This window comes from Sus scrofa, chromosome 5, assembly GCF_054392235.1.
Source record: "Sus scrofa isolate SSC_HxYL_T2T_F1_AM1 chromosome 5, Sscrofa_HxYL_maternal_Yorkshire_Landrace_v2.0, whole genome shotgun sequence".
NCBI lineage: Eukaryota > Metazoa > Chordata > Mammalia > Artiodactyla > Suidae > Sus > Sus scrofa.
This window is the reverse complement of record NC_139387.1, coordinates 9076065-9100634: the sequence shown is the minus strand read 5'-3', so window position 1 is coordinate 9100634 and position 24570 is coordinate 9076065. Positions and strand designations below refer to the sequence as shown.

The following is a 24570-nucleotide window of genomic DNA, read 5'->3' as shown; positions in this document are numbered from 1 at the left end:
ATATACAATAAAACCTCCATGGATAGCTTTTCATGTTCCATCAGGTTGGGAAAAACCAGAGGTCTTGTAAAACCAGTACTGGTGAGGATATGGCAGATGGTAACACTTTCGACGGCTCTCAGAGGTGTTTGTTGGCACAAGATCTTTGGAAAGCAACTTGGCCATGAGTGCCAAGCATGGCATTTCATTCCCACGAGGAGATCTGGGTCCTGCCAAGGGCAGCAACGGCCCTGCTGAAACAGCTCACGTTCTGGGCCTCCTATGAGGTAGCAGGGGACACAATGGGAAGGCAGGGGCAGACCCTGCAGCTTCAGCTCTGGGTGGAAGGCAGCACCCAGCCTACAGAGAACAGAAATAAATCATCATTGTCCGGGACGGGCCCTGTGACTCACGGGCAGCTGTGGGCTAAACGTCTGCACCCATTGTGCACAAAGAACATTTGTATGCACATTTTTATGTTGAAGCCCCGTTACCTAGTCCAAGTTCGTACTGCTCTCCACACGACAGGTCAGTAGACCGAGAGATAATACATCAAGAGCTGCTGAGGCGGGGAAGAGTGACTCCACTTAGAAAGGCAGAACACCAAGATGATGCTGGACTCATGTCTCAAAGAACTATCTTACCCGAGGTAGACAGAATTCAGGTTTCTTCTATACCACAAGGGGGTGTGTGTGTGTGTGGCTGGTTTGCAGGAACCCTTTGTTCTTGAAGCTGTTCCAAGTAGGTCTGGTCACAGACCTCGTGATAAGCCTCCAGCAAGACAATTGCTATTGTCTGTTCTGCAACTTTTTCTCTCTATATGAATGGAAAAGTGTACCTTGAAAGGTCAGCAGCTGGAGAAGGGGCTATCACACCTGTTTCAGGCTCCAGGCAATGTTCTTTGACAAAGGGGCAGAGCCAGCATGACTAGGTACAGGCAACCGACAGCAAGGGTAAGCACTAAAGGAAACAGAGCCAGTATGGAGTCAGGTTTGTTCTCCTCTGTTATAGCCCTAACCCCCAGGGTAACGGAATTTGAAGGGGAGGCATCTGGGATTTTTACCGGAAAGATGTTGCCGGAATCCAAGTTCCTATTCATGGAGCCGAAGAATGAACTTCACGAACATACAGGGCAGTAAGCAAGCAAAAGTCTTTATTACAAGAAAGCAAATAGCTCCCAGCACAGACACTGGGAAGGGGAGGAAGAGTCCCCCTTTCTTTCATTCTATGGAGGTTTTCATTTCTTAAGGACGGGGGTAGGTACCAACGTGGGGGCCAGATATCAGCTCTTTTGCCCCTTGGCCTTGCCCAGTTTACCTACATCCGTCCTATGTCCAATAGGGATCTTAGAGGTGCACTTGCCATGTAAGTGTTGTGGTTGCTTTTGCTCTTCTTTCCCCTAGACTCGGAGTCACCACTCATCACACTCTTTTGCTGACCGTCAAAGGTATAGGTCAGGGGTTACTTCCCATCTTGATGTAGAGCAAACTTTCAAGAGTTAATCTTCCAACAAGCAAGGCCCGTTTGTCTTGCTGAGTTTTTACAAATCTTAAACCATGGCCATCCGTCAGGGAATATATCGAAGCCCACGTTCCTACACGAACGACCTGAATTATTATTCGGCCTCAGAGGGTCAGGTTTAGATGAGGTCATGAGGCTGAGACCCTCCGCCCTCCATGGGGGAAGAGTGTCCTTGTAAAGAGAACCTTCTGGCAAGCACACCCTCTCTGCCCCAGGAAGGCTGTGGGGACTCTTGCAGAGGACCAAGCGCAGAAGTAAGAATGCAAAGCACATCTGCCCCCTTACTTCCGGCTGTGCCAGGAGAAAGCGAGGCGTCCTGACCCCGGGGTCCACGCTTTCTCATCACCTCCATTCATTCAACAGGCAGGTACAGAGCAAAGAATTGGGTGCAGATTTGGGCTGGGCGCAGGAGGTGGGGGTGCTGAGAGGGCTCCAGCCTGCCCCACTGCCAGTGGGAGCCAGCCTCTGTCCCCCGCTCTTTGCAGCCAGGGGCTGTCCATCCTCCCCTCTTCCTCTGGCATCTTTACTTTCTCTTTCCCTTTGTGTAACATTGGGTCCTGCTGCTCGGAGGGGCCCCGGCTGCATCAGAGGCTGAGCTCTGCCAAGAGGGAGGGCCCAAGAGAAGGTGGGTCTGAGCCTGAGGAAGCAAACCACCCTGGGGCCCTCCCACCCCTGGTGCCAAAGCAGGAAGGAGGTGGGGCCTCCGCTGAGACGGCCTGGGAGGTCACTCTCAGATAAGGGGCTCTTCCTACACTGGAGCCCTGGGGGAGGAAATGGATCCTCAGCGCCTGAGACAATGGCCAGGGCCGGGACCAGCCAGCCGAGGAGGCTACGGCCAGAGGCCCAGGATCAGGTACCGCCACCCGCCCACGCTGTCCCACGAGGCCCCCCTCTCTGCAGCCCTTTCTAGGGCTGTGCCTCTGTCCTCGGCCTCCTCATCCCCAGAGCCCCGGCATTCCCAGCCTCTTTCCGTTCCCTCTCTGGGCTCCTTCTCTGCAGGGCCCACTCCCTTCTGGGGTCTTTGCCCTCTTCTGGGGGGGGGAGGGTGCCCCCACTCTGGCTTCCAAACTGGCCCCTCCTACACCTCCACCCAGCCCCGAGGGTCCTCCTGCCCTGCCCTCGGTCTGAAAGTCTGTCTGTGGGGCTGGATGGTCCCCTCCCTGCCTCTGGGGGTCTGCACCCCCTATTGGTCGGAAATATCTGTGCTGTCTTAATGCTTAGAATTTGGCTAAGGGAGGATGGAAGCCGTGGGTGAATTTTGTTCAAAGCACTTTGATGGATCTTCTGTAGCATTTAAACAGAGAGACTAGTTCTCTGAGGCAAGAAGATAAATCATGTCTTCCAAGAATATCTCCACAGTGAGCAGCAAAATAAATGCCGACTCTTCACAAATCTGGCCCAACCTAGGTGACCACGCTTCAGGTTTATAACCAAACCATGAATGGGGAACTTGGAGGAAAGATGGGGAGAAACCCCTCTGTTTTAAAATTAAGTAGGAGGGAGTTCCCATTGCGACTCAGCGGGTTGTGAACCCAACTAGTATCCATGAGGATGCAGGTTTGATCCCTGGCCTCACTCAGTGGGTTAAGGATCTGGCATCACCGTGAGCTGTGGTGTGGGTCGCAGATGTGGCTCAGAGCCCTGTTGCTGTGGCTGTGGTGTAGGCCGGCAGCTATAGCTCCGATTCGACCCCTAGCCTGGGAACCTCCATGTATCACAGGAGCAACCCTAAAAAGAAAAGAAAAAAAAAAAATTGAGAAAGAAAACCACCTCCAAGGCTGTCCACAGCTGCAAGGTCACATCATGGAAAACCTGGAAATGGCCTTGCCCTGTCAGGGGACCCAGGTCCATCATTTACTGCTCTTAGAGAAGGGCAGGCTCCTTGCCTCTCTGTGTTGCTGTTTCCTCCTCTATAAAGTGGGCATGGCTCCCGCAGGATTTGGGGAGGAGGAGATAGTTCAGATACAAACACTTGGGACACTAGCCGGAGCCTGTGAATGTAGGTGTTAAGCTGACATTAAAAAAAAAAACCAGAAAAACAAAAAAAACCCAAGGAGTTCCCACTGTGGCACAAGGGAATTGACAGTGTCTTGGGAGCGCTGGGACGCAGGTTCAATCCCCAGTTACCTGGCACACTGGGTTAAGGATCCAGCATTGCCATGGTGGTGACTTAGGTTGCAACTGTGGCTGGGATCTGATCTCTGGCCTGGGACTCCATATGCTACAGGGTGGCCAAAAAAGAGAAATAAATAATTAATTAATTAATTAAAAAATATATGCACAAGTAAAAAAAAAAAAAAAGCCAACAAAACAAACAAACAAACAAAAACTAAAAAAAGAGTTCCCGTTGTGGCACAGTGGAAGCAAATCCAACTAGGAACCATGAGTTTGCGGGTTTGATCCCTGGCCTCGCTCAGGGAGGTTAAGGATCCGGCATTGCCATGAGCTGTGGTGTAGGTTGCAGACGCATCTCGGATCTGGCGTTGCTGTGGCTCTGGCATAGGCCCGGTGGCTGCAGCTCTGATTAGACCCCTAGCCTGGGAACCTCCATATGCCACAGGTGTGGCCTTAGAAATGGCAAAAGACAAAAAAAAAAAAAACCACAAACAAAAAACAAAACAAATATGCACAAGTGAAAAGTCAGAAGTGAATGGAACTGCAATATTGAAGGCTCTTGTGATTTTGGAGTGGAGAGGTTTTATTACTCTTAGATATTTTTTCTAGTGGGTTGGGGGGATGGGTAGGCAGGCAAACTGGAGTGGAGGTGGGAGGGCTCTGGGAAGGAGCAGTCTGGGCCCCTGTGGGAGAAGTCACCCACCCCGTTGTCCCAGCACCCTCTCCGCTCCCTCTCCCTGCCTGGAAAGTCTTCCAGCAGGGAATTCTCAAGGCCAAAGTGGGGGTTTTGGTCCTGGCGGCTGTGCTCAGAGGGCTCAGCTGGGAGTAACCCCAGGCAACCATCTCTGCTTTTCCCCTTTTCTCTCTTTTGGTCCCAGGAACCCAGAGGAGTGGTTCCATGAGTTATCTCCCCGAACCTTCTCCTTCCACTTTCGCAACCTGCGCTTTGCCTCTGGGCGGAACCGCTCCTACATCTGCTGCCAGGTGGAAGGAAAGAACTGTTTCTTCCAAGGCATCTTTCAAAACCAGGTATGGGCCCGATGACACCCCTAACGTGGGCGGGAGCTGAATAGAGGCACAGGGAGTTCCCATCATGGTGCAGCGGAAACAAATCCAACTAGGAACCATGAGGTTGCGGGTTCAATTCCTGGCCTCGCTCAGTGGGTTGAGGAACTGGCGATCCTGTGAGCTGTGGTGTAGGTTGCAGACGCGGCTCAGATCTGATATTGCTGTGGCTGTGATGTAGGCCCGGCAGCTGTAGCTCCGATTCAGCCCCTAGCCTGGGAACCTCTGTATGCTGAGGGTGCGGCCCTAAAAAGCAAAAAAAAAAAAAGAAAAAAAAAAAGAAAAAAAGAAAAAAATTCTTTTTTGTTTTGTTTTGTTTTGAGTGTCTTGGACCTGCAATCTGAGAACACAGATTCAGGTGCAGCCTAAATTGTGTTCTGCCAGAGGGTTTTATTGGCAAATTGCGGAAGTTTTAGGATGCTTGCACTAATTGTTTTCCCAAAGTTATAATTGGGGGATATAATTACAATTGCAATTCATTGGTTTTCAGAGTATATTATGTCAATACTAGGAAAATGCCTTTTGCAGTGTGTCCGGTTTTTACCAAGAATGCAGACACAGGAGTTCCCGTCGTTGCTCAGTGGGTTACGAACCTGACTAGTATCCATGAGAATGCAGGTTTGATCCCTGGCCTTGCTCAGTGGGTTAAGGATCTGGTGGTGCTGTGAGCTGTGGTGTAGGCTGGCAGCTGCAGCTCCGATTCCATTCCTAAACAGGGAACTTCCACATGCCACAGGTTTGGCCCTAAAAAGTGAAAAGAAAAAAAAAATAATGTAGATACAGCAGTGATACATTCTGTCCTATGCCCTTGCCCAAAGCAATAGTTCAAATCTAGTTCCTGTTTCCAAGATGGGATGAAATTTTAGCCCCCCCAATGGAAAGAGATGTGGTACATATGTATAACGGAATATTACTCAGCCATAAAAAAGAACAAAATAATGCCATTTGCAGCAACATGGGTAGACCTAGAGATGATCATACTAAGTGACGTAAGTCAGAGAAAGACAAATATCACATGATATCTCATATATGGAATCTATTTTTTTTTTTTTTTGTCTTTTTGCTATTTCTTTGGGCCGCTCCCGCGGCATATGGAGGTTCCCAGGCTAGGGGTCCAATCGGAGCTGTAGCCACTGGCCTATGCCAGAGCCACAGCAACGCGGGATCCGAGCCGCGTCTGCAACCTACACCACAGCTCACGGCAACGCCGTATCGTTAACCCACTGAGCAAGGGCAGGGACCGAACCCGCAACCTCATGGTTCCTAGTCGGATTCCTTAACCACTGCACCACGACGGGAACTCCCGGAATCTAATTTTTGAAACGATACAAAAGAACTTATTTACTGGAGTTCCCTGGTGACCTAGTGGTTAAGAATCTGGCATTGTCTCTTCTGTGGTTCTGGGCGATCCCTGGCCCCCAAACTTCTGAATGCTGCAGGATTGGCCAAAATCAAAAACAAACTGACAAAAGTAACTTATTTACAAAATAGAAACAGAGTTACAGATTTTGAAATCACATGGAAACCAAAGGGGAAACGTGGCAGGGGGAGGGGACGGATAAATTAGAAGTTTGGGGTTAACACATACACACTACTATGTTTACAATAGATACCCAACAGGGACTACTGTATAGCACAGGGAAATCTACTTAATACCCTGTAGTAACCTATATGGGAAAAGAATCTGAAAAATAATGGATGTGTGTGTGTGTGTGTGTGTGTGTGTGTGTATATATATATATATATATATATATATATATATAAAACTGGCGTGCTTGGCTGTACACCTGAAACTACCACAACATTGTCAGGCAACTATACTCCACTAAAACTTAAAAAAAAATACATTCAGTGCCATCTGGGGGCTCTCAGGGGTGTAGGCATCTTCCCACACATTTGCTTCCTAAGTCCTTGGCCCGCAAGGCCCCTCTTTGACCCTCCCGGAACCTGATACCCGATGGCCTTTGGCTTATCCCCCTGGGCCTGTTTAGAGAGTCTGCTGGCAGTGGTTCTCGGATCCTCCTCATCCCTGAGCTTGGCCTCTGGCAGTCTTGGAGGAAAGTGTGTGTTTGGAAAGCAGGGGTCCTTGCCCACCACACCCCTGCCTCCTCTGTGCCCAGGGCCTGTGATCCCACAGGGAAGCACCCATACCCTTTGTCCTGCCTGCCCCCTAGCCAGCTCTGGGTGTCCCCATCAGGTCTCCCTGGATGACGTTTCTTCTCACTTTTTCTACTACCCGGGATTCAAAAAGTTCAGAGGAACCCATGAAATTAATATTGATAATGTGCGAGACAATACAGTCATCCCTCGGTGTGGGGGACAGAAGTTGGCTCCAGGACCCCTGCAGATACCCAAACTCACAGATGCTCAAATCCCTTATGTAAAATGGCAGCTTATTTGCATATAACCTACGCACTTCCTCCCACATCCTTTAGCTCATCTCTAGCTAACTTATAATACCTAATATGGGAGTTACTGTCATGGCTCAGCAGTAACAAACCCGCCTAGTATTCATGAGGAGGCAGGTTCCATCCCTGGCCTCGCTCAGTGGGTGAAGGATCCAGCGTTGCTCTGAGCTGTGGTGTAGGCCACAGACATGGCTCGGGTCTGGCGTTGCTGTGTGGCTGTGGGGTAGGCCGGCAGCTACAGCTCCAATTTCCTAGCCTGGAGAATTCCATAAGCCACAGGTGCAGCCCTGAAAAAAAAAAAAAAAAAAAAAAAAAGGCAAAGCAAAACAGCCTAATAAGATGTAAATGCTATGTCCATACTTGTACATTCAATGCCAATGCTATGTCATAGCTGCCAGCTTGGCAAACTCAAGCTCTGCTTTGGGGAACTTTCTGGAATTTTTTTTTTCCCGAATAATTTCCACAGGTGGTTGGTTGAATCCACGGATGGAGAACCCTCAGATACGGAGGACTGGCTGTAGAGCTAAGCTGTTATTTCAGTTATAGGCATTTTCTCATCCATAACTAATGTACAGCTTCTTCATGAGATGGTTTCCATTTGTTTTTCTTCATAGACTAAGTCACTGAAGGGAGTTGTGTGGTTTCACACTTGTCTCCCATCTCCATTCGGATGAGCCACATCTCAAGGGTCCTGGGGCCTGTGTGGCTGGTGCCTCCCCTGAGGGACAGAGCAGCTCGGCGGCCCTCCCAGGAGACGGCTCCAACAGGCCTGGACCCCAGGGGATGTGGCCGCCAGCAGGTGCTCAGGACACTTGCAGAAGGTGGATGTTGGAATGAATGGATGAGTCGACGAAGGTGGGAAAGGATGATGATGCAAGAAAAGATGGGGAGGAAGGCAAGGGAAGAAGGGCTACATCATCGACAGCAGGCCTCTCGGCTCCCACCCCGAGCCCCTCATCCCCAGCCCCTGCGGCCCCCAGCCTGGCCACATGGCCCCCCCCTCCAGCCAAGAGTGTCCCCTTTCCGCCTTCCTCTCTGCCAGGTCCCTCCCGACCCGCCCTGCCACGCCGAGCTCTGCTTCCTCTCTTGGTTCCAGTCCTGGGGGCTGTCCCCGGACGAGCATTACTACGTCACCTGGTTCATCTCCTGGAGCCCCTGCTGTGAGTGTGCAGCGAAGGTGGCTCAGTTCCTGGAGGAGAACAGGAACGTGAGCCTGAGCCTCTCGGCCGCTCGCCTCTACTACTTCTGGAAGTCAGAGTCCCGGGAGGGGCTGCGCAGACTGAGTGACCTGGGGGCCCAGGTGGGCATCATGTCCTTCCAAGGTGAGTGCAGGGGGGACGGGGGGGGGGGCGCGGTGGAAGGGGGCTAGCAGGCTCCCCCAGGGAGGGTGAGTGGGAGGAGAGCCTGGGAGACAAGGCAGAACTGAGAGCACGCAGCAGGGAGGGGGCGGGAGGGGACCGTGCCCAGGGCACAGGAGGGTCAGCACAGAGACTCCCAGGCCCCAGACCTGATGGCTCGCTCCCGTCTTTTTTTTTGTCGCACCTGCAGCATATGGAAGTTCCCAGGCTAGGGTTGATCAGAGCTACAGCTGCCGGTCTATACCACAGGCAACGTCGGATCCCTAACCCAGTGAGCGAGGCCAGGGATCAAACCCACGTCCTCATGGATCTTAGTCAGGTTCATTACCGCTGAGCCACAATGGGAACTCCTCTCTCCCTTGTGTACCTCAGACTTCCAACACTGCTGGAACAACTTCGTGCACAACCTGGGGATGCCCTTCCAGCCGTGGAAAAAACTGCATAAAAATTATCAACGCTTGGTCACAGAGCTGAAGCAGATTCTCAGGTGAGGCTCCCCCGCCCCCCTCCTCCTCCCCCTCCCTTCTCCTCCCTCCTCAGCCTCCTCCCCTCCCCGGCCCCCAGGCCCTCTGCCCTCAGGCTGCCCCTCTCTCCTTCCTTCCCCCAGTGTATCCCCCTCCTCCCTGGAGGGCTACCCATCTCCCAGCGAGAGACACGCCTCCGCCCATCTCACGCATGAACCATATCCTGTTACTGAACTGAACATAAATGGGCAGGAATATGTATCCGAGTGAAAATCATAAGATTTGAGAAACATCCTTCAAGACAGAGTCCACCTATCAGAGCCTTGATGGCAATGGCTGTATTCACTTGCTAGGGCCTCGGCCGCAAAACCCCACAGACGGGGTGGCTTAACAAGAGGCATCTATTTTCCCACTGGTGTGGAGGCTAGACATCCAGGATCTTACATGAGGTACATGTTGTATCCTCTTGTGGTTTTTTTTTTTTTTTTTTTCTTTTTTCTTTTCATCTTTTTAGGGAGGAACCTGCAACCTATGGAAGTCCCCAGGCCCAGGGAAAGGTTCGAATCGGATCTACAGCTGCTGGCCTACGCCACAGCCACAGCCACACCAGATCCGAGGCTCATCTGAGACCTAACCACAGCTCACGGCAACACCGGATCCTTAACCCACCGAGGGAGGCCAGGGCACGAACCTGCGTCCTCGTGGATGCTAGTTGGATTTGTTACCGCTGAGCCGCAATGGGGAACTCCCTAGACGCCCAAGATCTTGGGGTGCTCACGCCAGGTGGTGAGCTCAGGTCTTCCCATCTGTCCTCTTGCCGCTCTCCCCTAGAAGCCCAAGATCAAGGCGTTGGCCGGTTGGGCTTCTCCTGCCATCTCCCTCCTTGGCTCATATACTGCTGCCTTCTCCCTCTGTCCTCAGGAGGTCTTTCCTTGGTGCAGGATCCCGGGGAACCCCTGGCGTCCCTCTGTGGGTCCCAGTTTGCTCTTCTCACAAGGACATCAGTCCGATTGGATTAAGACTCATTCTAAGAGCCTCCTCTTACTGCAGTGACCTCTTTAAAGGCACTACCTCAAATACAGTCCTGAGGAACTAAACTAAACGTTGGGACTTCAGCATATGGATTTGGGGGGACACAGTTCAGCTCATATAATGACCACAGGCCTCTTTGAGCTGAGCTGGCACCACGAGAGCAGGATCCTTGTTCTGGGTGGTCTCTCTCCAGGTTATGCCCCCCCCTTGACCCAGACTCATCTGCTTCCACTCCAGACCTTGCTGCCCCGAGGGCCCCACCCCCACCCCACGCTCCCTCTGTTGTCATCGTACCCCAGCCTCACCCGGCTCATCCCTCGTGCCATTCCCAAATTGCTGCCAGAGATGAAGCTCTGGGGATGGTGATGGAGAGTGAGCAAGGAAAATATATATATAATGGTTAAGTTCACGTTTAAAGAAGTTTTTAGGAAAAAAGTAGGATTGAGATTATCGGAGCTTGTTTCCACCTGCCCCGCACTTTCCCCCCTTTTGTGCCACCCTGTGGCATGTGGAGTTCCCCCGCCAGGGATCAGATCCGAGTTGCCGCTGTGACCTAGCCCTAGATCCTTAACCCACTGTGCTGGGCTCGGGGACTGAACCTGCATCACAGCGCTGCAGAGACGCCGCAAATCCCATTGCACCGCAGCAGGAACTCCTGCTGGAGCTTGTTCAAAAAGCAGAATAAAAAGCAGCAGGGCAGCCAAGTGTCAGGTCAGAGACCACAGCTCAGTTGCTCAAGGTAGATTAGGAAGCGGTCGTCTGGCCCATTGACCACAGAGCTGACTGCCACGTGAATGCAGGAGGAGGAAGTCAGTGGAGGTTCCAGAAAGGGTGGTGGGGTCTGTGGCAGGGACGGTGACGCGGCGCAGAGGGAGCTGGATGAGTTGGGATTCTGGGCAGGCCAGACACAGAGGAAGGAAGAGCAAGTGGGAAGCTGTTTGGTTTGGATCCATCCATCAAGGCGTCGTGCAGAAAAGGTCTGGATGTGAACTGTCGGTGACAGCAGTCATTGGTCCCTCACTGTCCCTTCCTGTTGGCCCTGCTGCCTGAGGGGCTTGGACAGAATCTGGAGGGGTCTCTGGCTGCTTTGGCTCGTCTGCCTTGATGCTCTCTTGGTCACTGTTTCTTTCAAGGAGGGGGGCACAGAGGGCCATGGTTGTGGCTGACATTTCCTGATGGTCTCGGTTATCAGAAAGGGCCACGTGGCCAGTTTGAAATGTCTCGCCTGGAGCGCACCTCCGTCTCCACCCATCTCCGGCCGCTCTCGGGGATTCTCCAGCATTAGGGAAAGGCCAGCAGAGGGTTTGAGCCTTCTAGCCCATCCTTCCTGCTTCCCAGGCCTGGGGTGGCTTAGCTCTCTGAGTTTGACCAACCCCTCAGTGTGCCACTCGGATCACTTTCCCTGGAAGGACCCAGCTCATTCTAGAATCTTCTGTTGTCTGTGGCCCTGGGCATTAGGACAGATGGAGGTGAAGGGGATACCATTCCTGTGGGTCTTTGAACCTCCTGGGCAAGCTCTTGTTGTCCCTGAGGCCACAGCAGGGCCTGAGGGGCAGAAGAGGGCATGTGCTGGGTCAGAGGGGCAGTGGAGTGACAAGCTGGGAAAAGCTAATTTAGGAATCACATTTGCATGTGATCTGGACGGGAGGTGGCCGTGCTGCTCTAGGACCTAGGTTTCAGTTTTCCCAAGAGCTCTGGGTGTTCATCTGGAGGTCTTGGTGGCCACGTGACAAAGTAACCAGACAGCTTTAAGGCTGCATGCTTCAAGTCCAGGTCCTCTGTCCCCGGCCCGGGAGGGCCTCTGGGGGCAGCGAGACCCCTTCTCTCATCTCCTTTTCATGGAACAGTGAGGAAGCAGGAGGAAGGAACCTGGCCAGGCTGCCAGGACAGCCTTTCAGTTCTGCCATTTATTTGCCATGTGACCTCAAGAAAGTGTCTTAGCCTCTCTGTGCTGTGACCTCATGGAAAGTGTCAGGATAATGAGTCTCCCTGCTTGATGCTAACAGGGGGCTGGGGTAGCAGATGGTGCACTGGATCTGCTCAACGCAGGGCTGGCGATGAAATCCAGAGCACTGACCCCCAGCCCTCACTTTCTGTCCTGCCCAGAGTCTTGTCAGGATACTGAATGACAATGCAGGGGTAGGGTGGAGAGGGCTCCAGCTTGCACCCCCTCTCCCACCTCGGCCTGCCGCCCCGCCCCCCCGCCCCTGCCACCGCCAGCAGGAGCCAGCCTCTGTCCCGCACTTTGCAGCCAGGGTCTGTCCATCCCCCCACTTCCTCTGGCATCTTTACTTTCTCTTTCCCTTTGCAGTAACTTTCGGTCCTGCAGCTGCATCAGAGGCTGAGCTCTGCCAAGAGGGAGGGCCCAAGAGAAGGTGGGTCTGAGCCTGAGGAAGCAAACCGCCCCCAGGGCCCTCCCACCCCTGGTGCCAAAGCAGGAAGGAGGTGGGGCCTCCGCTGAGACGGCCTGGGAGGTTGCTCACAGATAACGGGCTGTCCTAAAGCAGGGCCTCTGGGAGGGAAAAGAAGGCAGGGCACCCATGACCAAAGGCTGGGCTGGGACAAGCCTTGGGGGACAAGGAGTCTGCCTCAGGACTCCCGGAATCTGGTAAGTCAAGAGCCCAGAGGGAGGAGAGCAGGTGGGTCTGAGAGACCAAAATTCACCCTAGGGCATCCCGCTGCAGGTGACCGAGGCCGGAAGGGCCTCTACCACTCAGCTGTAGGAGGACAGTGTAGGGGGACACTCTCAGATAAGCGGCTTTCCCAAGGCCAAGGGCAGCCTAGTGAGAGGGAGGGGCAGCCAGAGAGCCCAGTGCCCAGGGCAAGCTGCGACAAGCCTGCAGTGGAGGCTGGAGCCAGGCTGCATGGACCAGGTACTGCTGCTGGTTCTCCTCTTAGCCCGGGGCTCTGCCTCCCGCCTCCCTCTCGCTCTCAGCCCCGGCTTCTCTCCCCTCCTGGCTCCTTCTCTGCAAGGCCTTCTCTTGCCTCAGGCCCCCCAGGGCTGCCTCTGTCACAGCCTGTCTCTCTGTGTCCCTGGCCGAATTGAGGCCGAATAATAATTCAGGTCGTTCGTGTAGGAACGTGGGCTTCGATATATTCCCTGACAGATGGCCATGGTTTAAGATTTGTAAAAACTCAGCAGACAAACGGGCCTTGCTTGTTGGAAGATTAACTCTTGAAAATACATTTACTTTGGAGTTCTCGTCGCGGCTCCGTGGTTGGCGAACCCGACTAGCATCCTTGAGGACACGGGTTCGGTTCCTGGCCTCGCTCAGTGGGTTAAGGATCCAGCGTTGCCGTGAGCTGTGGTATAGGTCAAAGATGCATCTCAGATCCCGCGAGGCTGTGGCATAGGCCGGCAGCTACAGTTCTGATTCGACCCCTAGCCTGGAACTACATATGCCGCAGGTGCGGCCTCCAAAAGACAAAAAGACCAAAAAAAATTTTTTTTTTAATAAAATAAGTTTTTTAAAAAAGAAAGTACATTTGCTTTACGTCAAAGTGGGAATTAATCCCTGACCTATCCATTTGATGGTTACCCAAAGAATGTAAAGAGCGGTGACTCTAAGTCCAGGGGAGAGAAGAGCAAGAGGATCATAAAATTCGGGGAGCATCCCCACCTCTAAAATCCTATTGGACAAGGCGCGATATAGGTAAACTGGGCAAGGCCGCTGGGAAAAAGAACTGACATCTGGACCTCATGTTGGTACCTGCCCTCGTCCTTAAGAAATAAAAACCTCCTTAAAACAATAGAGAGGGAGACTCTTCCCTCCCAGTATCTGTGCTGGGAGCGATTTGCTTTTGCTTGCTTGCTGCCTGTGTTCACGAAGTTCATTCTTTGGCTCCGTGAACAAGAACCCGGATTCTGGTAACATCTTTCCGGTAACAATATCCCAGAGGCACGGCCACCAGGTCTTCCTAAAGCTCTTGGTGCATCTTCCATCCTAGACTTTAGGCTTAAGGATAACTGAAGCAGTTTTTGGAGTCAGTTATAAAAGCACTTTTTTTTTCTTTTTTTTTAAATTAAGGCTGCGCCTGTGGCACGTGGACGTTCCCAGGCTAGGGGTTGAATCAGAGCTGCAGCTGCCAGCTTATGCCACAGACACAGCCATGCGGGATCTGAGCCGCATCTGCTGCCTACAAGCTCGGCTTGTGGCACACTGGTTCCCTAACCCACTGAGCGAGACCAGGGATCGAACCCGCATCCTCATGGACACTATGCCAGGTTCTTAACCTGTTGAGCCACAATGGGAACTCCTATAAAGCATTTTGAAAATTTTTATTTTAAAGGCACATTCTGCAAAAAAGATTCTCATTTCTACTCTCTGTGGAGGCACAACTGCCCAGGACAAGAAGAATACGCATTTCCCATGAGGACACTACCAATTCTGAAAAATTAACTTCTTAGAGTTCTTTCTACTATACCTACAATTTTAGCTATTCAAGGTCAGGGTTCAACATTTGTGCTGTGAAGATAAGTCCTCTTGTCTAAAATTTGGAATATTTCTGGAGTGTCTGGGTTTCCCCAGGACTGGGGGAGTTTCCCAGAGCATGGGAACTTCAGGGCTAAAATCAGGAAAATTCTAGGCAAATGGGGCAGTGATCATCTTATCTGTGCTGTGAGTGGGATTTCCCTTCTAATCCTTACCATGAGGGTGGCCGGTGGCCCTAACGGGGAGTGTGAACTTCAGGCAAGGTCACTGGCGGTTAATCAAAGGCCGCAGTCCAGAGATGGTCTCCTTGGCGATCATTCTCCAAATCCATCTAAAGTTTTACTAATTAGGAGTTCCCGTCGTGGCGCAGTGGTTAACGAATCCGACTAGGAACCATGAGGTCGCGGGTTCGGTCCCTGCCCTTGCTCAGTGGGTTAACGATCCGGCGTTGCCGTGAGCTGTGGTGTAGGTCGCAGACGCGGCTCGGATCCCGCGTTGCTGTGGCTCTGGCGTAGGCCGGCGGCTACAGCTCCGATTCGACCCCTAGCCTGGGAACCTCCATATGCCGCGGAAGCAGCCCAAGAAATAGCAACAATAACAACAACAACAACAAAAAGACAAAAGACAAAAAAAAAAAAAAAAAAGTTTTACTAATTAACGGAGTTCCCATTGTGGCACAGCGGCAATGAATCCGACTAGTATCCATGAGGATGCAGGTTCCATCCCTGGCCTTGCTGAGTGGGTTAAGGATCCGGCGTTGCCGTGAGCCGTGGTGTAGGTCGAAGCTGTAGCTTGCTTCCTGAGTTGCTCTGGCTGTGGTGTAGGCCGGTAGCTGCAGCTCCAATCAGACCCCTAGCCTGGGAACTTCCATATGCCACGAGTGCGGCCTTAAAAAGCAAAGAAAAATAAAGTTTTACTAATTAACACAAGGGATGTCAGAGAGAGGTTTCCACTGATGAAACAAGGGGCTTCGTCAATGAGAACAACAGGTACCGGAAAAGGTTTTCAGTCAGTGGAACTGGTGGTGTTTCAGTGAGTTGGCTGGAAGTGAGTATGGCGAGGGTTTTCTGGCCTTGCAGGACCGAGGGTGTTGCTCCCCATGGTCTGGGCCCTGCGGGCACCCTTCGCTTGATTCCTTTATTCAGATGCAAGTTCCAAGGCGCAGAGGTCACCCGAGCCTGACTGCCTTGTCAGCCAAGCCACATTACCTTGGATGGAGTGTCCAGAAGGACAACTCGCTGGGGCCATCAAGCCTCCCACGCTGTTCAGTCTGGCATTGGCTTGGTCATGAGTGTCCATGTGTGGCGGGGGTCCGGCCACAGGGTGCCTTCACGCCCCGCCCTGATGCCTGGCAGGAGCCTCCTAGTTAAAGCCACCTACTTCTGTCGGCACAGAGCCAACAGCATTCATCAGAAAGACCCTGGGGAGTTCCCGTCGTGGCACAGTGGTTAACGAATCCGACTAGGAACCATGAGGTTGCAGGTTCGATCCCTGCCCTTGCTCAGTGGGTTAACGATCCGGCGTTGCCGTGAGCTGTGGTGTAGGTTGCAGACTCGGCTCGGATCCCACATTGCTGTGGCTCTGGCGTAGGCTGGCAGCTACAGCTCCAATTGGACCCCTACCCTGGGAACCTCCATATGCCGCGAGAGTGGCCCAAGAAATGGCAAAAAGACAAAAAAAAAAAAAAAAAAGAGAAAGACCCTGGTAGCTCTGGATTCTCACACGAGCTGGGCCACTTGCAATATAAATTTTTTTTTTGTCTTTTTAGGGCCACACCCTTGGCATTTGGGGGTTCCCAGGCAAGGGGTCAAATTGGAGCTATAGCTGCCGGCCTACACCACAGCCATAGCAATGCCAGATCCGAGCCGCATCTATAACCTACACCATAGCTCATGGCAATGCCGGAGCCTTAACCCACTGATCAAGGCCAGGGATTGAACCTGTGGCCTCATGCATACTAGTCAGATTCATTTCTTTTGAGCCATGATGGGAACTCTGCAATATAATATTAAATAGAAAAAAACCCAAGATCCAAAATGGAATACTCTATGGAGTACAATCACAGTTACTGGGAGAAAGAGCTATGTGGGCCATCAGCCCAAAGCCTCTGTCACAACGCTTCCTTGGTGACAACAGATTTTCCTGTTCATGTGCCTCTGTGCTCTTTGTACAGACAGAATTTCGATACACACAGCTCAGCAAAGAGCACAGACTCACAGGGAGCACCAGCTTCCATTCCCCCTCACTCCCTGGAAGACAAGGATTCTGACATTAGCCATGGGGTTCAGGTGCTTGTGGGTCCTGAATGGAGGAGTCTGGGGCTCAGGTCGAAAACATGAGAGCTGAGGAGTTCCCTAGTGGGGCAGTGGGTTAAGGATCTGGTGTCGCACGGCTGTGGCATGGGTTTGATCTTTGGCCTGGGAACATCTGCATGCCGTAGGCGCAGCCAAAAAAAAAGATGTGTCATATTTAGTTCTCAGGGCAGGGGCCCCCCACCCAACCCAGGCATCCTGCCTACAGTGGCCTGAGTGTGGGCTGTGGGCAGAGGAGGCTCTGCCAGGCTGGAGGTGGGAGGTGGGAGAGATCACTCTCCCTGCCCCCGCCCTCCTGGCCAACAAAGAAGGATGAGACTCTCCCTTACCTCCCCTTAGGGGCCCAGGTGAACCCAAAGAACTGGGCTCTGTGGCGGAGAGCCTGGGGTGACGCCAGAAAACACTCTCCGCAGCTTTGCTTTTCTCCTTCCTGTTGCACAGAAACACAATGAATCTACTAAAAGAAAATATATTCAAACAACAGTTTGGCAACCAGCCCCGGGTCTCGGCGCCCTACTATCTGAGGAAGACCTACTTGTGCTACCAAGTGAAGGGGCCCGATGACTCCATTCTTGACAAAGGCTGCTTCCAAAACAAGGTGCCAAATGGGTCCTCTGGGCACAGGGCAGGCAGGGGCTCACCTCATCCTTGCAGGGAAAATCCTGAGGCTGAGTGGGGTCCACGTGAGCCCAGCATCCCTGGAACTCTCTGCATTCTTTCCCATCCCAGGCCACCGCAGGAGCCCTGCCCTCTAGCAGAGCCGTCCTCCTGCTCCCCTTTGAGAAGCAAATATTCCCTCCTCCTCCAGACTCAGCTCAGCCAGCTCTGCGGGGCTGGGGGGGAGCCAGGGGCTCGCCCAAGGACTGAGCCCCTAACCTCACCTCCGAGATCTCCATCCCATTTCGGCCTTTCCGCCCATCTTCCTACCTGGCCTATCCCTCCTCCCTCCCTGACACGCTCCTCCATTCAGCGTCTGCAGACCACCTCCTGGATGTGTCCCAAAGGCAGGTGGCAAAGTAGTCAGGACTATGTCCTGGGCGTGTCTGTTTGACAGCCCCCCTTCTCGGGGCCCTGGGGCCCTGATCCAATTCCCGCCGAACTCCAGGTGCCTGGGGAGTGTGGAATTAACGGATGAGTGAGTGAAGGAATAAATAAGGAAGGAAGGAGGTTCTTTTCTTGTCCTGGGTAAGTTCACTTACTGAAAAGTTTACAGGACAGAGCCTTTTTCTTCTTCTTTTTCTTTTAAGGGCTGCACCAGCGGCACATGGAAGTTCCCAGGTTAGGGGTCTAATCAGAGTTGCAGCTGCCGGCCTACGCCACAGCAATGTGGGATCCAAGCCACATCTGTGACCTACACTGCAGCTTGGGGCAGCAAGGAATCCTTAACTCACTGAGTGAGGCCAGGGAGGGACCCCACATCCTCATGGACACTATGTTGGGTTCTTAACCCCCTGAGCCACAAGGGGAACTCTTGGCCTCTGCCTTCTAACCGATTCTTCCTTCTTTCTGTCTGGGACCCTGTTCAGAAAAAGCGACATGCAGAAATTCGTTTTATTGACAAGATCAATTCCTTGAATCTGGACCAGAACCAGTGCTACAGAATCATCTGCTATGTCACCTGGAGCCCTTGTCACAACTGTGCCAAGGAGCTGGTTGATTTCATCAGCAATCGGCACCACCTGAGCCTGCAGCTCTTTGCCTCCCGCCTGTACTTCCACTGGGTCAGGTGTTATCAGAGGGGTCTGCAGCGTCTGCAGGCAAATCGGGTTTCCGTGGCTGTCATGAAAGGCCCAGGTAGGAAGACAGACAGAGCCTCTGGTGGATGGGTACAGCTCCAAGAGAGAGAGCCACCAAGTAGGGGTGGGGGTGGGGGGCAGGTAGGATGGTGGCCCAGCTGAGACCCAAAGTGTGACACCACCGGGGAAGGAGAAATCCCAGGGGAGAGGAAGTGGAAAGGAAGGGGGGACCCTGGCCCTTTGGGGTGCATGCTACCTGTTCCCCTGCCCTTGGGGCCTGACTTGGTCTCCCTCTCTCATCTCAGAGTTCAAAGACTGCTGGGAAAAGTTTGTGGACCACCAGGGGGAGAGCTTCCCATCCTGGGAGAAGCTGGAGCAATACAGCGAGAGCATAAGCCGACGGCTCTCAAGGATCCTGCGTGTGAGATGCTGGCGTCTCCTGCGCCCCCCCCCCAACCCCTTCCCAGCTTCAGCCCTTCCTTCTGTCTGGCGCTCTTCTTCCTTGCTCTCTTGCCACTGCCCCCCATTCCTTTCTTTTTTCTCACGATACCCTCTTTTGCTCCTGTCTCCCAGGGGTTCCCAGTTCCTTCCTTCTCTCCGTTCGGAGACGCTCATTAGCTCGTGGGTTTTGACTCCGTTCTTTTTCTTGTCCCAGCACTTTCAGCATCACTCCTCCTCCTCCTTTTGCTCCTTCACAGTTTCCCGCCAATCAAAGCTTTCTCGTGTCTCTCTCCAACAGTTCGCGAATCAGAATAATTTAGAGGATTCCTTCAGAGATTTGCGACTCGGTTCCCCATCACCTTCATCATCAAGAAGTGACTCGAGATGACAGACAGTTCCTGGGGTATCTCAGCGCTGACTCGTAGGAACCAGGAACAAGCTCCACGGGCAGCCTTGACCCTTGCCCAAGTCGAGGGACCTTTCTTTCCTCTTCCATTTTGCTCTTTTCTAAGTGGGTAAATATTTTTATAATTGAAAAAAAATAACTTGAACGCCTGTAAAACTTCCATTCTTGCATTGCTTTCTGAAAGGGGAATCAGGTCTTTCCAACATTAAAAAAAAAAAAATGAGAATAAAGAACTTTTATATTATAGTACGAAGGGAAATTTTGACTTTAAAGACTTTAATACTATTAAATGTTAGACATACCCTAAAGTGATTGTTGCCAAAATAGGTTAAAACTAACCAAATCTGAGACATTTTGAGCATTCGAGTAAATAGTGACAATAATGGATGATCGCTATTGAATAAAATAGGAAGCCACGAATCCATACTAATGTAAATAAGTACATTGAACGCCTGGCAAGGAATGGGATTGTACATAGTTTCAAGTTACAGGCATGCCTGGCTTAATTGGGCTTCAGCCTGCTTTGCAGATACCGCGTTTTCTACAAACCGAAGTTTGCGGCAACACCTGGCTTCCAGCAAGTCTATTAGCATCACTTTTTCCGACAGTATTTGCTCCCTTTGCGTCTCTGTGTCACATCCTGGTGATTTTCGCAATATTTCAATCGTTTTCGTTATTATTACATTTGTTATGGTATCACCTGCGATCCGTGATCTTCCGTGTTACTATTTTAGTTCGTTCTTTTGCATTTTTTTAATGAAGGTAAATACGTTTCTAAAGACATGATGCTATTGCAAACTTAATAGACTACGGTATAGCAGAAACAAAACTTTTCTATGCACTGGGAAACCAAAACATTTGTGTGACTTGCTTTATTTCAGTAGTCACTTTATTTTGATAGCCTGGAACCAAACCGCTATGTCCGGTACCTCGTCCAGAAGATAGTTGTTAATTTCAAGGCAAAACGAGTAACTGCACAGTGGAGAAGCCGTGCAGACAACGTCTTATTCAACTAATCGAAGTGGACAACCTGAGCAGTAGTACCCCTGATGGGTACCATGACAACACACCATCGCTCTGTTGATGTGCCTGCTGAAGATGCAGGTTCTGAATCTCATCATGAGTGATGACACGAAACTTATATTTTGAGACAAGAAAAATTAAACATAAAATTCTCTGTGCGTGTGTTTGTTTGGGTCCCCTCCCAATGTGCCGGGTACATCTGCGTTACACATTAACCAGAGCTCTTCAATGATGCGAGTGCCTGCTGGACCATAAAGATCAATTTTCCCCCTGTTCTTCTGATGCTAGCAATGTATCTTCTTAAAGAATACAGTTCTTAAAAAAAAAAAAAAAAAAGAATACAGTTCTTGGAGTTCCCATCATGGCTCAGAGGAAACGAATCTAACATCCCTGAGGACGTGGGTTCAATCCCCGGCCTCGCTCAGTGGGTTAAGGATTTGGCATTGCCATGAGCTGAGGTGTAGGTTGCAGACACGGCTCGGATCACAGTGCTGCTGTGGCTGTGGTGTAGGCCGGTGGCTACAGCTCTGATTTGATCCCTAGCCTAGGAACCTCCATATGCTGCCGGTGCGGCCCTAAAAAGACAAAAAAATATACGGTTCTTTCTCAGCTCTGCAGGGGTTCACTGTGACTTGGTGCTTGCTTTGTCTGTGATTACCTGGACTGTGTATCCTTAGTGACCTTTATGTAAAATATCAGGATGTCACTTTGATGTATGATCCTTTGTCCTGAAAATGTATACGACCACGCCTTTGACTTCTAACTGAAAAGCCCAGTAGAAGGAAAACCCCCCTCGTCCGGACTCGGAAGAGGCGACACCCCAAATCACTCACGAGAAGCGGTCTTGATGCAAACAGCAAGAGGATTTTTATTCCAAGCGCGCTGGGGCCCACAGTCGTACGCCACGCAGGGGTAGAGGACTGCGGCCCCGAGTGCGGAATAGGGACAGCTTTTATGGGGTTCACAACAAAGCCCGCGCTTCGCAAACCAATCATTTTAAAACATCGAGAGCCCGCGCTCCGTGGACCAATCATTTTAAGACATGGAGAGCCCCCGCTCCGTGGACCAATCATTTTAAAACATTGAGAGCCCGCGCTCTGTGGACCAATCATTTTTCTACAGTTCCGGAGGTCCGCATTTGCGCGGGCTCCTGGGCAGAGTGACAGATTGCAGTTGAGATAGGTCACTAGGGCTTTCAATGTGTAATCATTTCTTCTAAGGTGCCAGCAGTCTTACAGAATCCAGATAAGCGATTAGTCAACTCATTTCCTGTTATCTTACTTAGGCCAGGATCACGCACTCAAGGGCCTATTTTACGTTCTTTCACCTAGTTTCATACAGAGAGCAGGCCCTGGAACAGCAAGAAGTGTGACCTTCTACCTGTTTACTGGCAGGGAGCAGGGTCTGGAATTCGAGGGCATCTAGGGCTTTTTAGGAAGCTGGAGTTAGGGCTCTTTACTACCTTCTTGGGGTCTTGGAGGGTTAGGCTGCATTTTCATCCTTTCATAACCAACAGGCAAAACGATTTTCAGAGCTTTCTGAGAATCTGCTTCCTGGGTTATAAGCCTCAGTTTGGCTCAAATAAAAGTCCTCTTTTTCTTCTTGATAGTTAATTGATTTTCTATTGACATGAGGAAACATCAGATGAGCCCAAATTCAGGGCCCATTTCGAGTGGCTCACTTAGCCCCTCCCACCACCCCCGAGCTGTGGGGAGCTGGAGAATGAGCATTTTGTTGGATACCTGCCACCTCCTCACCTCCCAAATAATGACGGTTAGATTCACAAGAAGACTGGTTGGCTCTCGGTAGGCAACTAACTATAAGCTGATTTATGTCCCCCCTAAAAGTCTTATGCAGGAGGCCTAACCCCCAGGGCCCCAGAATGTGACTGCATTTGGAGATGGAGCCTTTTTTTTTTGCTGCTGCTGCTGCTGCTGCTTTTTAGGGCCACACCTGCGGCATAGGGAGGTTCCCAGGCTAGGGGCTGAATTCGAGCTGTAGCTGTGGCCTACCCCGCAGCCACAGCAACACCAGATCTGAGCTGCTTCTGTGACCTACACCATAGCCACAGCAACGCAGGATCCTTAACCCACTGAATGAGGCCAGGGAATTGTACCCACATCCTTATGGATACTAGTTGGGTTCTTAACCAGCTGAGCCACGATGACCACGAGATGGAGCCTTTAAAGAGGAGATTAAGTTCCACGAGATCAGAGGCGTGGATCCTATTTCCGCCTGACTGATGTCCTTACAAGAAGAGGGATCGGGACACAGACACACACGCAGGGAGGACCACGTGAAGACCCAGGAGAAGCCCCGACTGGGGACAGAGGGGGCTCCAGCCCCCAGCACCAGGAGCAAGCGTTTGTTTCCCTTTTCTGTCCCATTTTCCAGGACAGCTGGGAACCTTCAGGAAGTGGGGAAGGCTGCCAGCTGCCCTCTGCAGGCTGGGGTGCTCTCTCTCACCCCCTCAAGGCCCTGCCTTCGAGGGTAGGGTTCTTTTCTTTCCTTTTTCATGGAAACCAGCCCTGTGGTTCTCCGTGTGACTTCTCAAGGTCTGCGGCCTCCTCTCCTCCTGCCACCCTCCTGATCCCAGGCTCCATCTGCCTCCCTTCCCTTCCTCCCACTTGCCTTAAGTCATTCCTCCCTGGTCCCTCTTTTCTCTTTCTCTTCGGCTTTTCCTTTGTTTTAATTTATTTTTATTTTTTTTATTTATTTATTTATTTATTTATTTATTTATTTATTTTTGCCTTTTCTAGGGCCGCTCCCCGTGGCATATGGAGGTTCCCAGGCTAGGGGTCTAATCGGAGCTGTAGCCGCCAGCCTATACCACAGCCACAGCAACGCAGGATCTGAGCTGTGTCTGCGACCTACACCACAGTTCACGGCCACGCCGGATCCTTAACCCACTGACCAAGGCCAAGGATCGAACCCGCAACCTCATCGTTCCTAGTCAGATTCGTTAACCACTGCACCGCAAAGGGAACTCCCTAATTTATTTTTAAAATTTTGGCCACACCCATAGCATGCAGAAGTCCCCAGGCCAGGGATTGAACCCATTACCCAGCAGTGACCTGAGCCACAGCAGTGACAATGCTGGATCCTTTCACCTCGGGGCCACCAGGGAACTCTGCAGCTTTTCCTTTTAGAAGGCAGTGAGGAGTGGAGCTGGGATGTTTACCGCTGAGCTCTGGAAAAGTCACTTGCATGAGCTCTCCGAAGGCCTCGACGGGGAGGTCCAGCGAGGCTGCCCCACACTTTTGAGGAGAGAGTCAGAAGCGGACCTCGTCCAGCTGTCCACCACCGAGGGAACAAGAGGAGCGGTGGCTCTCAGGCATGGTCCAGGGAGCCCCGGGCGTCCCCAGGACCCTTTACAGGGGTCTTGGAGGCCAAAAAGTTCACATAATGATGCTTAAGATGTTGTTAGCCTTTCCCACTCTACACCCTCATAAGTGCACGGTGGAATTTTCTAGAGGCTACATCCCACAGGTTACTGCAACAGACACTGCAGAAGCAGATTGGGGGATCCAGCTCTCTTCTATCAAGCCAGACATTAAAGAGATTTGGGAAAAAAGAGAAAAAGGAAAAACAAGACCAATTCTTCAGAAAATACAATTGTCTTTCATGACATGTTACTTATATTCCTATGTAATAGGTTGATTTTTTTAATGAATTAATGCATATTTTAAAACTTTCTCCATTTTTTTAATATGGCAAATATTGACAGATATAACCTATATACATAAAAGCCCTCTGGGAGTTCCCTGGTGGTCTAGTGGTTAGGATTCGGCATTTTCACTGCCACGGCCCAGGGTCAATTTCTAGTCTGGGAACTCGGATCCCACATTAAGCTGCTGCATGCTTTGGCCAAAAAAAAAAAAAAAAAAAAATCTCTTTGGGCTTCTCAAAAATTTTTAAGAATGCAAAGATTCACGACACCAAAAGTTTGAGAATTGCTGGTGGAGAGGTTAGTACCGAGACAGAGGCTCAAATTCCTGGCTCCCGACAACCTGGCTGCGTGGACTTGAGCGGCTCGCCATACCCTTGCTGTTTGGTTCTTTCCGAGGGCTGGGAGGGAAGGATCCGTTCCAGGCCTCTCTCCTTGGCTCGTAGGTGGCCGTCACCTCCCCTCTATGTCTGTTTCCTGGCCCCACTTTCCCATCAGTAGCACTGGATCAGTGCCCATCCCAATGGCCTCATTTTCACTTGATTGTCTCTGTAAAGACTCACGGTCCAAGTGCAGTCATAATCTGAAGCACTTGAGCTCAAGACTTCAA

General features: G+C 51.4%; 1 protein-coding gene across 7 annotated transcripts; it reads left to right on the top strand.

Moving 5' to 3' along the window:
* Positions 1-2196: 2196 nt before the first annotated feature.
* Positions 2197-20447, top strand: APOBEC3B (apolipoprotein B mRNA editing enzyme catalytic subunit 3B). Of its 7 annotated transcripts, NM_001097446.1 has the most exon segments (8): positions 2205-2353; positions 4494-4644; positions 8131-8410; positions 8819-8933; positions 17129-17285; positions 18214-18481; positions 18729-18844; positions 19163-19490. In NM_001097446.1, coding segments are annotated over 8 exon segments (1257 nt in total). In that variant the 5' UTR covers positions 2205-2273; the 3' UTR covers positions 19253-19490.
* The last annotated feature ends 4123 nt before the right edge of the window (positions 20448-24570 follow it).